Source organism: Bubalus kerabau, chromosome 13 (genome assembly GCF_029407905.1).
Source record: "Bubalus kerabau isolate K-KA32 ecotype Philippines breed swamp buffalo chromosome 13, PCC_UOA_SB_1v2, whole genome shotgun sequence".
In the NCBI taxonomy this organism is placed as follows: Eukaryota; Metazoa; Chordata; class Mammalia; order Artiodactyla; family Bovidae; genus Bubalus; species Bubalus kerabau.
The window spans coordinates 12,893,809-12,909,402 of NC_073636.1; the positions used below are offsets into that span (position 1 = coordinate 12,893,809).

At 44.3% G+C, this 15,594-nt stretch overlaps 1 protein-coding gene across 4 annotated transcripts in view; it reads right to left on the reverse strand.

Moving 5' to 3' along the window:
- SFMBT2 (Scm like with four mbt domains 2) overlaps positions 1–15,594 on the reverse strand; it is a 181,267-nt gene that overhangs the window by 153,794 nt on the left and 11,879 nt on the right. For all 4 annotated transcript variants that reach the window (XM_055543500.1, XM_055543498.1, XM_055543497.1 and 1 more), the window contains exons 2-3: positions 7,147–7,300; positions 1,220–1,314 (exon numbers count right to left, since the gene is read on the reverse strand). In XM_055543500.1, coding sequence (XP_055399475.1) covers positions 1,220–1,314; positions 7,147–7,246 — 195 coding nt within the window. In that variant the 5' untranslated portion in view covers positions 7,247–7,300. The remainder of the gene's footprint in view (positions 1–1,219; positions 1,315–7,146; positions 7,301–15,594) is intronic.

Sequence of the window (15,594 nt, forward strand, 5' to 3'; positions counted from 1 at the left end):
CACCAGAAAAGGCTCGCGTTACAATGGCTTTGGCAAAACGGAAACCACTTTGTATGCCAGACGAGTTTTAGTTTTGTTATGTTTTAATATTTGGCTGCTGGTTTCACTAAATGGCCACAATCCCATTCATAATAAACCAGTAATTATAACAATCTAAGTGTCAGTGTTAAAAAGCAATCAGGAATGCAATCCACCTTTAACGAGGTCATGCAAGTTTAATAAGGTCTTAAATTCTTTTTCAAAAGAACACTTCCCCTCCAAAAAGAATAAAATGTTGCATTAAAATAAAGTGTTTTCCTAATTCAGCAAAAGAGCCAGAGGGAAGACCAGGTAGAGAAAGTCCCCTAATTTGCTTATGACGGCTAAATCTCTGCCTTGAGAAGCCTGGTATGGGGAGGGGGAGGGGGAGGAATGTCTCTCATTATTAAATTTTTATTTCCAGTAAAGCAAAGAGTAAAACCCAGGAACTTGGGTCCTAGAAAGTTACTCTTTTTCTTGCTAATGATGTAGCACCAAAATCTCCTATATAAGCAACCACTGGATGAAAACTTTTTTTTTTTTTTCCTGGGACTGGCCCTCTGCTTGGCACACTATTTGCATTGTTCAAAAAAAGTATTGATGAGGGTGATTTTTTGGTTTGCTCCAAATGTTTCCTGAATACTTCTGGCGTTTCCTATAATTAGGCTCATCTGTCCACAAATGGCTAGATGGCTTTTTAGGTGTCCTTTCAAAGTAAAAATATCAACGCAAAATTAAAATATACAGTCATTAAGCCTCCTAAAAAGACATGACTTATAACACCTACTTGCCTAGTTTGCTTTTATTTGCTCACATCAACCTTACCTGTCTCTGTCCCCCAGATGGACAGGAACACAGCCTTCTGCTCTGGCTTTTTGAGGCACAAAACAAGGCTGAAACCCGTGAGCACTTGCCCTGGGCAGGATCAGAGCAAGGCTCACCCCCTGCTCACCTCCTCATCTCCTCCGTATTTCTAAGAAACTGTTAGTCGCTCAGGTGTGTCCTATTCTCTGCAAACCCATGGACTCCTCTGTCCATGGAATTCTCCAGGCAAGAATACTGGAGTGGGCAGCCATTCCTTTCTCCAGGGGATAAATCTGGGCCAAATTTATCTTTCCTTTTCATTCCCTTTCGCATAACAGGTTTGGCATCTCCCACACCCCAAACACAAACCAGAAGAAGGGACATCACCATGACTTACATGTTTGAAGGATGTATGTGGGGCTGCAGTGGTTCCCGTCTCTTCCAAGTACTCCCCCCAGTTAAAGCCGGTCTCCTCCAAACCAGAGCCTTCTTCTGTGGAAAGACCAAAAAAAATTAAAAATTTTTAACGTTTAAAAGAAACACCCAAAACAAAAACCAAACCAAAAAACAAACAAACAAACAGAAAATCAATACTAGCAAGAAGAATGGAAAGGCACTGGTCTTCCACGAAAATCAGAAACTCTTTGGTGCAAGAGAGGAACAAATTCAACGTGTAGATGGGTACTGCTGAATTCTTTTTCAAAGTTCTCATTTGCTGGTTTTAGAAACAGAAGACTGGAAAGAGACATAGAGGCAACCTAGGAGTGTGTCTATGTATGCTCAGTCATGCCCCACTCTTTGCAACCCTGTGGACTGCAGCCTGCCAGGCTCCTTTGTCCATGGGATCTCCCAGCAAGATCCTGGAGAGGGCTGCCATCTGCTCCTCCAGAGGATCCTCCCTACCCAGGGACCAAACGGTCTCCCGCAGCTCCTGCAGCGGCAGTCGGGCTCTTTACCACTGAGCCACCCAAATGTCCATCAGTAGACCAATGGATGAAGATGTGATACAATCGAATATTACTCAACCACAGAAGGGGAGAAATGGGGTTATTTGTAGAGATGCAGATAGACCTAGAATCTGTCATAGAGTGAAATAAGTCAGAAAGAGAGAAACAAATATCGTCTATTAACACATATGTGGAATCTAGAAAAATGGTACTGATGAACTTCTTTGCAGGGCAGGGACAGAGACACAAAAAATGGACATGTGGCCACAGAAGGGGAAGGTGGCACAAATCAGGAGGTTGGGATTACCATGCAGACACTTTTGGTGCTGTCCAGACCTGACCCTAATGAGCCCGCGTCAGGACCAGAGGAGACCTGATGGCTCCGGCCCCGGGAAGCAGCGGGGAGACCACAGGCAGGGCTTAATCTCAAGTTCAACTCTGAACCCACTCCCCAGAACTCCTGATCCTCCACAAGATTCTCACCTAAACTGTCACCAAAAAGGCTGCTTCTGCCCAATGTGAATTCATTACAAGCTACATTTCCACTCTCCTCTCCCACTAAAACAGGCCACAGCAGCTCTGGCGCTCACCCAGGCATTCACACCCGTCAATCAAGAAAGGACAAGGTATTATCAGGGCCCTCCTGATCAGTGAGATCAGTGCTCGGGAAAGCACAGGTGCTCTCTATCATCTAAACAAATTTCTGAGGGACTCCCCTGGAGGTCCAGGAGTTAAGAAACCGCCCTTCCAATACAGAGGGTGCGGGTTTGGTCCCTGGTCGAGAAGCTAAGATCCCACATGCCTTGGGGCCAGACTTCAGTGCTGCTAACTCTTAAGTATGCTGTTTTAGAAGATCTTGTAGGTCTTCATGGGGTCACAAAGAGTTGGACACAACTAAGTGACTGAACAAGAATGCTGTTTAACAATAAAATCATGCACAAAGTTGAAGATTACCCACAAGACACCCTCTTGGAAACTGTAGCAGTGAGGCTTCCTCAGCCACCTATGCCCTGAGTAGCTGATTCTCTAAAGACATTTCAAAAAGCAACAGATAAACACCCAATGTTTATGAACGGAGGTCTCATAAACCCACAGCAAATATTTACAGCTGATTCATAAACCTCTTAAACCCATCCACATTTTATCAAGGAAACTCTCGACAATCTCTCTTCTCTGCACAAGAACCGGGGGGAGGCATTTCTTATGATGTGATGTAATGCAAACAGACTATGAAGAGCTACTACGGAAATGTCACGATTTAAAAGAAAGGAGGGTTTATTAGTGGTGATCCATTTCTAGAATACAGAAGGCTGGGTATGTGACCAGAATCATTCCTATTAACTGGAAAAAGAATGCTGAACACTTTGCTGAAAAGTGGACGTGCAGACTTTACAGTGAAAGATGGAATCAACACAGGACTCACCCATCTTTTTTTAAGGGAACAGATCCTGGGTTGTAGACTATTACCATCTGAAATAAGACTAACTTTGCAAGGAAAAAAAAATTTTTTTTTTTGGCCATGAAACATGTTGAATATTAGTTGCCCAACCAGGAACTGAACCTGTGCCCCCTAAATGGAGTCTTAACTAGGCTGCCAATGAAGCCCTTTGCAAGCAAAATATTAAACCTATTTCCAGTACCCAGTCAAGGAACAGAAAACCAGCAGGTTTAGAGTAAATGAAATCTTACAGGGCGCCTTCTTGTGTGCTAGATATTTAAGTGGAAAGAGAAAGGAAGAAGACACTCAATCTTTATCATTCTAACTGCTGACAGTCCCTAGGATCAGAAGGTTTAGAAAACCGTTCTACTGTTGCAATGAGCCGACTCATTGGAAAAGACCCTGATGCTGGGAAAGATTGAAGGCAAAAGGAGAAAGGGGTGACAGAGGATGAGATGGTTGGATGGCCTCACCGACCCAATGGGCATGAGTTTGAGCAAAACTCCAAGAGATGGTGAAGGACAGGGAAGCCTGACGTGCTGCAGTCCCTGGGGTCACAGAGAGCCACACACGACTTAGCCACCACACTGTAAGTACCCTGAACAGACACACGGTATGGATGACACTCAGCAAGGACTAGCCAACGTCCATCCTAGGTCTGAGTTCACAGCTGCAGGACCACACCTGGGTGGCAGGGAGGACAAAACACAGGGCCCTCAAGGCTGTCTCAGCTTTCCAGACCCCAAGAAGGCCAGAGAGACTTTCCAGAAAAAAAAAAAAAGAAAACACCCCATTCTCCTAGTTAGGGAGGCAACAACTGTTCAAAGAGACTTTAAAAGGGGAGGAGGGAGAATATTATTGAGTCACACTGAACTAGTCCCCAGCAGGAAGAGTAAGAGATCTGGAATTTTCTACAAAGAATGTTGATTCCTTTCCTTCCCAAATAGCAGAACCCATGGAACTCTGGTTCAGTCGCAAAGTCGCATCCAACTATTCACATTGGTACACCCCTAATACAAAAAATATATCTATCAAGCCCACATTTCCAGCATAACTCTTTCCCTCAGTGGCTTGCCCTGTCTGAATTGCAATGCCACTCTATCTGCAGGCTTCATCAGCAAGTTACATTGAGCTGGTCTGAAAAAAGAACGTCAAGGAATCTCCACCAACACACTGTTTTGCCTGCTTTCATCACTGCAACTGAAGAAATGGAGAGTTCCAGGAATCCGATCCCGACCCAACTTCCTCCTCTGAGCCCCGTACCAGAGCTGCCCAGGCTGTCTGCTGAGGAGGCCTCGGAGCATCCATGGGGCTTATCCTGGGGGTGGCCTCAGGGCCCCTGGGAGGAGGAGGAATTTTACATGGTAACCCTGAATATTCTTTGGAAGCACCGTTGCTGAAGCTGAAGCTCCAATACTTCGGCTACCTGATTCAAAGAGCTGACTCATTAGAAAAGACCCTGATGCTGGAAAAAAACAGAAGGCAAAAGAAGAATGGGATGGCAGAGGATGAGATGGTTGGATAACGTCACTGATTCCACCAACTCAATGGACATGAATTTGAGCAAACTCCAGGAGATAGTGAAGACAGAGGAGCCTGGCATGCTGCAGTCCACGGGGCCACAAAGAGTCAGACACGACTTAGCGACTGAACAATAATTTCATTGAGGGGACTCGAGTGTCATGGGCCCCAACTACTACTTGAGCCTTCCTTAAAATAAGGCAAAATGAAAAATAAGAAAGCTGTTTATGAGACACAGAGTCCTCTGTGTGAAGCTGAAGTTTTCATAGCAAAAAGTGGATCATTAAGCAGGAAACTGCAGCAACTGGGAGCAAGGGTGGGGGACCCCCAACTACACAAACACCCAGGAGCAATCATGTTAAGACTCATGGTCTCATTTAAATGCAAAGACACATCTTGTAACTTTTCAGATGGAGGTCAAATCTCCCAGAAGTTAATGGTCATTTTTTAATGAAATCTCCAGAGCAATGTTTATGATTCAGAGCCGAGCTGTCCTTATAAAAGTTGCTGTTATGTAAATATCACAAACCTTTATTTTTAAAAAATTATCTTTTTTAAATAAACTCTTTTTTACGTCAGTAGTTAAAAAAAGATGCATGTATAAATTCACTGGTTAAATAGAAAATTCAATCAGAGATATCCATTGCTTTGTTTGGGATTTCTTAAAAGGAGAAATATTTTAGCACAAATTCACAGAACCTAAATATCTTTCACATTATGCTCTTTAGGAACTTGGTGCTTTTACTGCTGTGCTCCAGGTTCAGGCCCTAATAGGGGAACTAGGATCCCTCAAGCCTCGAGGTACAGCCAAAAAAAAAAAAAAAGAAGGAAAGAAAGGGTCTTGGGAAGGGGCATCCGACAACTGGGCAGATCGCCCTGGCCCTCTCTTTCTGGGCACATGGGAGACAATTTTACTCGGTCGCCTCCCTTGCAGGGGCCAAAACCCTCGACTAGTTCTAGTCAAGAGATTGGGAGCAAAGGTCTCCTCTGGGCTTGAGTATTTAAACGCTGATTCAAGCCCCTCCAACCGGGCTCACCCCTGTGAGGATAGACCTCGGAGCACCATGGGACTCAAGTATTTAAGCGCTGATTCAAGTCCCTCCACCCCAGCTCACCCCTGTGAGGACAGACCTCGGAGCACTGTGGAAAGATGACAACCCTAAAGAGGGTGTGGGAGGACTCATCGGACAGAGCCTCCACTGGTCCTGCTCAAACGATATGGCCAATTTATAAGCACTTACTGTGTTAAGCTACTGAGGTTTTATTTTCTATTGGAGCACAGTTGGTTTGCAATGTTGTGTTCATTTCAGGTGTACAGCAAAGTGACCCAGTTACACATACATACACACACACACACACACACCCCCCCACACACACACATATATATACTTTATCAGATTCTTTTCCATTATGGTTTATTACAGGATATTGAGTAGAGTACCCTGAGCTATATACAACAGGATGTTGTTGTATCCATTATATACATAGTAGTGTGTATATGTTAATCCCAGCCTCCTATTTTATCCCTCTCCCTCTTTCTTCATTAGTAAACTTAAGCTTGTTTTCTATGTCTTTGAGTGCCTTTGTTTTGTAAATAAGTTCAATTTGTACTATTTTTTAATTCCATATATAAGTGATATCATATGATATTCGTCTTTCTCTGACTGCCTTCACTTAGTATAATAACCAGTCTCTAGATTCATACATGTTGCTGCAAATGGCAGTATTTTATTCTTTTTGCGGCTAAGAGTCCATTTGCATCTAGGTACCACATCTTCATCTATTCCTCCGTCGGTGGACACTTAGGCTGCTCCCAAATCCTCACTACTGTCAACAGTGCTGCACCAACAGTGAGGTGCATTTATCTACAGTTTTGTCCAGATATATGCCCAGGATGGGGACTGCTGGATCACAGAGCCACTGAGATTTGCAGTGGAGAAGGCAATGGCACCCCACTCCAGTACTCTTGCCTGGAAAATCCCATGGACGGAGGAGCCTGGTAGGCTGCAGTCCGTGGGGTCACTAAGAGTCGGACATGACTGGGTGACTTCACTTTCACTTTTCACTTCCATGCACTGGAGGAGGAAATGGCAACCCACTCCAGTGTTCTTGCCTGGAGAATCCCAGGGACGGGGAGCCTGGTGGGCTGCCGTCTATGGGGTCGCACAGAGTCGGACACGACGCGACTTAGCAGCAGCAGCAGTCACCTTATTATAACCTAGCCTGCTCTGTCTAGTATTTTGAACCCGATTTTGCATTAACTTTCAAGCTGCCATATGCTTATAAATATCCCTGCAGATCTCAGAACAAGCAGTATGTAAACCCTCAGAATACTGCCCCAATGTTTTCTAAACATTCTCGGGAAAATACCGGTCAAGACCTCAAAGGGCCAAACTCGTTTAGGAAACAAACTCCCACCTGAATCAAGATCTCCATTACGATCTGCGGAGCTCTGATGTTTTTCCAAGGGTGAGGATGAAGGGTCCTGCATACTGGAAACTGACATACTGCCCTCCATTCTTAACGGCTGAGATCAAGGTCTTCTCTTAATTCATCCTGCAGGAAGAGTTACCTAAGGGAAACCAGCAACAGCAAAGTCAGAGCACTGTAATCGTAACCACGAATTTCTGAACTCGCCAAAACTAATGCTACCCCATCAAAGCTCCACCATTTCATTACAACACGCAGGGTGTGACGTCATGTTAGCAACAAAAAATACCAGGACTGAAGACTAAAGAGCCCATACCCACACCAGGTCAAACAGCAAGGTCACTGCACAGCAAAAGCACCCATTTCTCCAGGTCATCACCACCAGTAAGATGGACACATTTTTCATCAATCAACAGAATTGCATTCAATCAACAAAATTGCCATTTCAACCCCCAAATCTACCTTGGCAGCATTAGTAAGACACTCCGCGATCCACCTTCTCCTTCCTTCTCAGGAGGAACTGCACCCACCTCCCATCCCCTGCCCCGGCCTCAGCATCCCCACACACAGGGAAGGTAACTGGTGTCTCACAAGTGATTTGCTAACCAAAACCAGATAAAGCATCACGGCATGCCAATAACGTGCTTTCTGACCAACTGCACTTTTCCTGTAATAAGATGGCGATTCCACACTTGCATTCTGATAGAATTGGTGGGAAAACAGGCAAAATTACAGCCGATTCTCACAGAATCCTACAATCTGGTTTGTGTACTTCACAGCCAGTGAAATACCCAGATGCTATCATTACGAAGAGTCAGCCAGTCAGGGCTGGTTTGCCAAAATAGGGACCCGATCCTTGCACTTCACTCTGCAGGCAAGAGGGGGTACTACAGGGCTTCCTTCTAGGAAGCGAAATGATCAGGTTTGTTACAGAAAAATCATTAGGGCAGCTGCATGCCAGATAGATGGACAGACAGGGAGAGACTGAATGGAAACAGACAGAAAACAAGAACATGCTGAGTGACAGGGCATCATCTGATATAGAAAAAAACGGAGAAATTACTTCCTAGTATTTTGTACCTCTTAAGGCCTACCCCTAACTTGCCCCTCCCCCACCCCCTCTCCCCACTGATAACCACTAGTTTGTTCTCTATATCTGAGTCTGCTTCTATTTTATTACATGCCTTTGTTATATTTTTTAGATTCCATATATGTAATAACATACAGTATTTGTCTTCCTCTGTCTGACATATTTCCCTAAGCATAATACCTTCCAGGTGTATCCATGTTGCTCAAATGGCAAATTTTTCATTCTTTTTCATGGCTGAGTAATATTCCTTTTATACCTATTTAAATCTGGAGAAGAAAATGGCAACCCACTCCAGTATCCTTGCCTGGAGAATCTCACAGACAGAGGAGCCTGGCAGGCTTGGGGTTACGAAGAGTCGGACGTGACTTAGCAACTGAGCACGCGTATCTGTTTAAAAGCCGTATGTGATTAGCAGCTGCCATACTGAACGCCCAGACCACTGCCTAGGTAAGCAGAAGTTTACGATATTTGAGTTTGGAATATGCCCTAAATCAGCACCAATTCTTGCCTCTCTTAGTAGTTTTAATATACAGCAAGCTAGTTACAAGAACATAGGAATCCTAAAACCTAAAGAACTTCAAAAGCAGACTGAACAGTTTCTCCATAATATTCCAAAATCTTTCATTGCAATCTTCTTTAAGTAGTAGGTTTTTAGTGAATGTGCTGTTTTTATACCAAAACAATTCCAAAAGAGAAGCAATCTTCGCAGCTAAGTTATGCCACTAAGATTACAGCTTCCTTCATTCATCTACAAATTAAAAGAAAATCATTCCACCTCAGAACTGTAATCAGGCACAGTTTTTCTGCAAAGAAAAGTCTATGAACCTAACTACTAGTAAATTACTCAAATATCAGTAGCTTCTATGCCCTTATCAAAGGAGGAAAAAGTCTGCTCAAGTTTTTAAGATTCCTATTGATTCAACTCTGTCTGTGTCTAACTACATGCTGTAAAAAGGTAATCAGCGACTGTAAAATAAGTTCAATTTTAATGAACCAGACCCATCATTTTAAATAGAAGTCAAGAGCAACAACATTTATACCAAAAAGCCATACTGTTCTGTAAGGACAAGTAACAAGTCTTTGTCTACTCAGGCAGCTGCAAGATTTATTTATTTTGGAAATGACATGTCACCATTTGCTTGTTCGCAATGCAATGTTTACTTTTTTCCTTTCCATAAAAGGTAACCTTTCCACTTTCTGCAGAAGTCTTGCAAAATAAAATTAAAAACGGACAAATTAAAATTCTAACAACACCCAGGGACAATCTCTTTTGTATTTATAGTGTCTCCTCCTGATACTTCTCTGTGGGTTTTTTTTTGCATATAGAATTTAGAATTTTAATTCATTTCCATTTAATATCACCTAGAAAGCATTTCCCCCACATCATTAAACTTCTCTGAAAACATGACTTAAAACGATTGTATGATTTGTATTACAATATGAATAGGTTATTTATTTGCTATCCTTCTCCTACTGCTGGCCATTATTTTGATTTTTTTATTTTTCATTATTATGGGCATCGTAATTTGCAATTCTCCCATGACACCTCAGCTCTTTCCCACATTTGAACTTTGTTGGTATTTTTACTGGATTTTTAAGAGCCCTGCGTATCTTATTCCACAAAACCCTTGCAGACATTTTCCCTTAATTCTCCCCTTAGCGATACCTTCTGACACATGTATGGAACATGCTGTCTTTTTCAACTTAGTCTGATCCACCGATTCACTTTATGTCTTCTAAAAATTATATTCATAAAATGTCCTCCCCAGCTGTAAGATACCAGAAGCCTAACTTTCCTGGGTTTCAAGTTTCTTTTTTAACATATTTCCCCATAGGTTTATGTTCAAATATTTTGTGAAGTGTAGCTCTGAACTAACCACCCCCTGCAGTTAATAACAACCTGTCTTTACCATCTATTAAATTCTTACACATACAAGGCTATGGTTCCGTGCACCAACTTTCCTTTAATTATGAGTCAGCAAAATAGGAACTATGACTCCTACTCACACTTCCTCCACTTAGTTCAGCGATCACTGAACTTGGGGCCACTAAGGCAGATTTATATAGGGGTGCCAATGGCGCTGCACGCCTGGGAACCCAGACTCGTGACCTGATCATCACAAGCGACTCTGTGGACAGCAAGTGCCAGAACCTGCACACAGGGAGAAATGACTGTGCACCAGAGACCCCCTCCCCCACCAAATCTTCATTTTCTGCTTTGTCTGCAGGGAGGAGGAACTGGTTACCCAAAATAAACATTCATGGACCATCCTAAAAGTTGGATGTGGTCATTCTGGCCAGTGAGAAGTTTGCCGAGTGAATGAGCTCAGCCCGCCTTCTCCACCCAAGGCTGTGACCTTCTGGTTCTGCTGTCAGCTACAGATGACTACTTCAGAGGGAAACCAGCTGCGTGGTTTCCACCCCTCCACCTGAGGGTTCTGATACACAGCCAATCCCAATAAATACCCCCGAAAAGGACAGTGCTCCTTAGTGACACGCTGGTAATGAAGATGACTGGGTGGTCCTCTAGAATTCAGCGTGTGCGCTGTGTTTATCTCAAAGCCTATCAATAAGGCCCAAAATGGGGGACTGGGGGATAGGCAGGGGCTTCCCTAGTGACTCTGGTAAAACATCTACCTGCCAATGCAGGAGACACAGGTTTGATCCCTGATCCGAGAAGATACCACATGCTTCGGAGCAACTAAGTCCGTGCGCCAGAACTACTGAGCCTGTGCTCAGAGCCCAGGAGCCGCAGCTACCGAGCCCGTGTGCTCAAAATACTGAAGTCTGTGCTCTGCACCGAGACAAGCCCGAGCACCACAGCTAAAGAGTAGCCCCCTCACAGAGAAAAAGCCCGCGCGCAGCTGTGAAGACCCAGCACAGTCAAAAATAACTAAATAAATAAATTTCTTAAAAAAAAAAAAAAAAAGTCAAATGCTGTCTCTGCTTTCTCCACCCTCACCCCTGCTCCCACAGCCAAAAAAAAAAATCACAGTTTGGTTTGTTGTTACTATTCAGTCGCTAAGTTGTATCTGACTCTAATCCCTTGGACTATAGCCCTCCAGGCTTCTTCCTCTGTCCATGGAATTTCCGAGGCAAAAATACTAGAGTGGGTTGCCATTGCCTACTCCTGAGGATCTTCCCAACCCAAGGATCAAACCTTTGTCTCCTGCACTGGCAGGCAGATTCTTTACCACTGAGCAATCAAGGAAGCCCAAATGAAGCTTTCCCAATGGTTCAGTGGATAAAGAATCCACCTGCCAATGCAGGAGACACAGGTTCAATCTCTGGGTCAAGACGATGAGAAGGAAATGGCAATCCACTCCAGTATTCTTGCCTGGGAAATCCCATGGACAGAGGAGCCTGGTGGGTTACAGTCCATGAAGTCCCAAGTTGTCGGACATGATTGAGCGACTTAGTATTAAAAATCATTCTTACCTGTATTCATCAAAAGGCAAAGTTCAGAAACATACCACTCCGAAGGCCTCACTCCGGTGAGCGTTATTATAACAGCAATAAAAGAAATGTTGCATCTCTTTTAAAGTTACCCAATTATCTAGCCCTTTCAAAGGGATCCGCTTAAAGTAGTTCAAGAAACGGGCAATTTTACTACCTATTAACATGCTTACCATTTCAAGCTCATCATTCTGAAACAGGGAAATGGTTGGCAGCTGTTTTTTATGTGACTCCAAAGAGAGACTCTTTTCCAGGTTGAAAATTAAAGGCGAAGGCCTAAACGGACAGCTTATGAAATTCCAGACAGGCTCTGGCTGCCCGTGGAAGTCTAGCATATCTAAATCAGAGAAAACGGCCTCATTTCACACTCCAGGAATTTCCTAATGAGCACAGGACACCTCATCTGAGCCAAGACCTTTCCAAACATTTCCATCAAAATGGAAAATCTCAGAGCATTCTGAAGGAGGCACAAAGTTGTGACCCAAACCTCATCTCTGAAACAATCACTGCGTCCACCTTCCTAAGAAGCAACGTGCAAATACGAGCCTGGGATCACGGGCACTATCTGCAAGAACCACATTTATAAATGGCTCTGAAGATGAAAAGAGGTGTTAAGTATCCCGGCACTTACCAAGGAAGGCTCGCTTCTGTTTACACCCATCCTGTCACCCAGATCCCTCTACTAACCATGCGTGACTAAGCCCATCTCCGCCATGCTCACCAGCCAACACTCTGTTTCTCCAAGAAGAGGCAGGCCTTCCGATTCCGTCATCCCGGGAGATGAACGGATTCCTTGGGACAGAAGATCTCATGAAACGTTGCCATCGGCGATGTGCTCCAGAGCTTGGTTTACACCTTGATTAGGACGTCAATCTCCTGGCCATTTTGCAACCAGTTTGCATCCAGTTCACTCTAAATCTGACACAAATGGCTGCCCCAGCATAAGAAATGCTAACTTCTCACATCCCAATTCATACCTCTGTCCCAAGAAATTAGATCTGCAGAGGGTAAGAGGTGGTCAAAGAGTACACAGCAAGGCCAGTGGCAGCCAATGATCCCCACGACAGCAAACTGCGTCGTCTTTTTTTTTAAAGAAGTTTTTAAGCTGGGGGATAGCTGTTTTACAAGTAGCGTTAGTTTCTGCTGTACAAGAAAGTGAATCAGCTATCCCCCCCTCCTTCTGGAGCGTCTGTCCCGTCTCCCGCCGTCCCACCCCTCTAGGTCATCCCGGAGCACCAAACGAGCTCCCTGTGCTTTATAGTGGCTTCCCACTAGCCGGCTATTCTACACACAGGAACATATGTACGTCAATGCTGTTCTCTGAATTCATCCCACCTTCTTCTTCCCCCCACCTTCCAGATCCATTCTCTATGTCTGCACCTCTATTCTTGCCTTACAAATAGCTTCATCAGTACTGTTTTTCCAGATTCCTCATACATGTGTTAATACACAATATTTGTTTTCCTCTTACATCACTCTAACCTAGAGTCTGTCACACAGAGCGTAGCCAATTGTGTCTCCTGATTCAGTCTTAACTGTCACCTCTTAATCTCCCATCCCAATCAAACAGCAAGCGTATTACTCCAGATAGAACTAAATCAGTCACTCAAGAGCGAGAGCGTGGGCAAAATGAGAAAGGTAACAGCCCTCCACGTTACTTGCTCGAGAGAAAAGAAAACCCAATCAAATCGCAGACTAGCTGGGCCACCATCCTGGAAGTTCATTTATTTGTTAACTATTTCCCTTATAATTATTTATGTACAATGAATTCTCTACTTATTTCCTATCAAGATAGACGAGGCCTTGAAAGACGCAATTAAATCGACTTTACAAGTGGTCTTTGCATCAGGGTAGCTATCCAGGGCTTGTCACACCAGAAACGGACTTCCAAGCCACAAAGGTGAACACCATCCTTATGTCAGCATACAACGGACAAGAAATACTTGACATAGAAGAGCTTGGCTGTAAGGCCTTATCAAAGCATGACGTTCAGAATTAACAGACATTCCGTGCTAGTATCTTGGACAAACTGCAAATATAGGATTTCCCTGTCATCTGCAAATATTAAGAGCGATGAATTAGAGCACCATCCCGAGGCTGCAACAAAGTTACCATGCTCCTGCTCAGTCTCTGTGCAACCCCATGGACCACAGCCCACCAGGCTCCTCTGTCCAGGGATTTTTCCCAGGCAAGAAATCCCTGAGGAAAGGCCTGCCATTTCCTCCTCCAGGGGTCTTACCAATCCAGAGATCAAACCCGTGTCTCTTAAGTCTCCTGCATTAGCAGGTGGATTCTTTATCACTGAGCCACCTGGGAAGCCCCCGTAACAAAGCTAAGTAACCTCACATTCTACAGGAGACGTGTATCCCACATCACACACCTGTGCACAGGAGTCAGTTAGGGAAATGAGCCTGTGCATTGTACGTACAGTCATTAGAACTCAAGGAGGACACCCGACAGGGTCCCCTTCAGTGAGCACGCATGCGTGCAGTCACTTCAGTCATGCCTGACTCTTTGTGACCCCATGGACCGTAGCCCACCGGGCTCCTCTGTCCATGGGATCCTCCAGGCAAGAACACTGGAGTGGGTTGCCACGCCCTCTTCCAGGGGATCTTCCTGACCCAGGGATTGCAGCCACGTCTCTTAAGTCTCCAGCATTGGCAAGAGAATTCTTAATCACTAGCACCACCTGGGAGGCCCTCTGTAAGCGTCTAATCATCAGTACCTAATTTTCTGAGGGGGTTTTCTGAATGAATGACTTCAAGGAGGACAGATGCACAGCAGTAGTACTTCAACTGATTTGGATTCTGCGAGCCCATCCCTGAAGGATGTGACCCCAGGCTGCTGAGCTCTGGGGATCCACTTGGAGAGCATTTCAGGTTTTGACTTTAAGCCACAGATATGTATCTATAAAATTAGGCACCAATCAAATGGCAGGAGAGGTATGATCTAAATGCAGAAAGGAAATTTACTAGAAACAAGTCTTCCCATTTCAGGGATCAAACCTGGGTCTCCTTCACTGCAGGCAGATTCTTTACCATTTCAGTCACCAGGGAAGCTCCAGAGGAATAAGAGAATAAATAATAAGACAATAATAAGTTGGGCCCCATCCAACTGCCAAGTCAATAAAAACACCCTAATTTACTTTAGTTATAAAGAACTTGGGACATGTAACCAATCCTGTGAAGAGCTGGTTTAACCCTACAGTGTGACCATCACTTAGCACAATGTACTCTGGGCCTTTTTAACCACAACAAGCAAGTTTTCATCTGTAAAACACAGGGACTGTTCTAGAGGTCTCCAAAAGTCTCTCAGCCCGCTCAAACATTTCAGATGGATTTTCCTGAACCTTCCTGGTCGAGAGTGGATGTGGTGAGAAAGAATAATATACAATCCTCTCAAATGGAACAGAGACTCAAAAAAGGAAGCAGTCACCATGGTCTACGCTGGATCCCAAAAGCTTTCATTCAAAAGCTTTCAAGAGATGGGGCTGGTCCCAAGTGCCCAGCTGGCTACTCAGAGTGGACAATCTGCTATACTGCCCAGAGCCACCCTAGTTCACAGCACAGGGAGGAAAAAGGAAGAAGGCATCTGAATTCTGCACCTGGCTGGGAAGAAGAAAGCATATTTAAGCTAAAGTTGTAAAGACAATAAATGGTAAGGACCAAGACTCAAGGCTCCAAACATTCTGTTACTGCACTTAGAGCCTTTCTCCTGCCTCCAAGCAGAACATCAAACCTACCAGAAAACCAGAGCTGGTAGGTTTGATCCCAGAGTTGGCTGTTTCTTAGTAACAGCACTATGGACTATTAGGGACAAGGGAGAGGGGAAGAGAGAAAAACGAGATGCTCCAGAACCATCAGCCTTTATTAAAATGATGGCAGGGACTT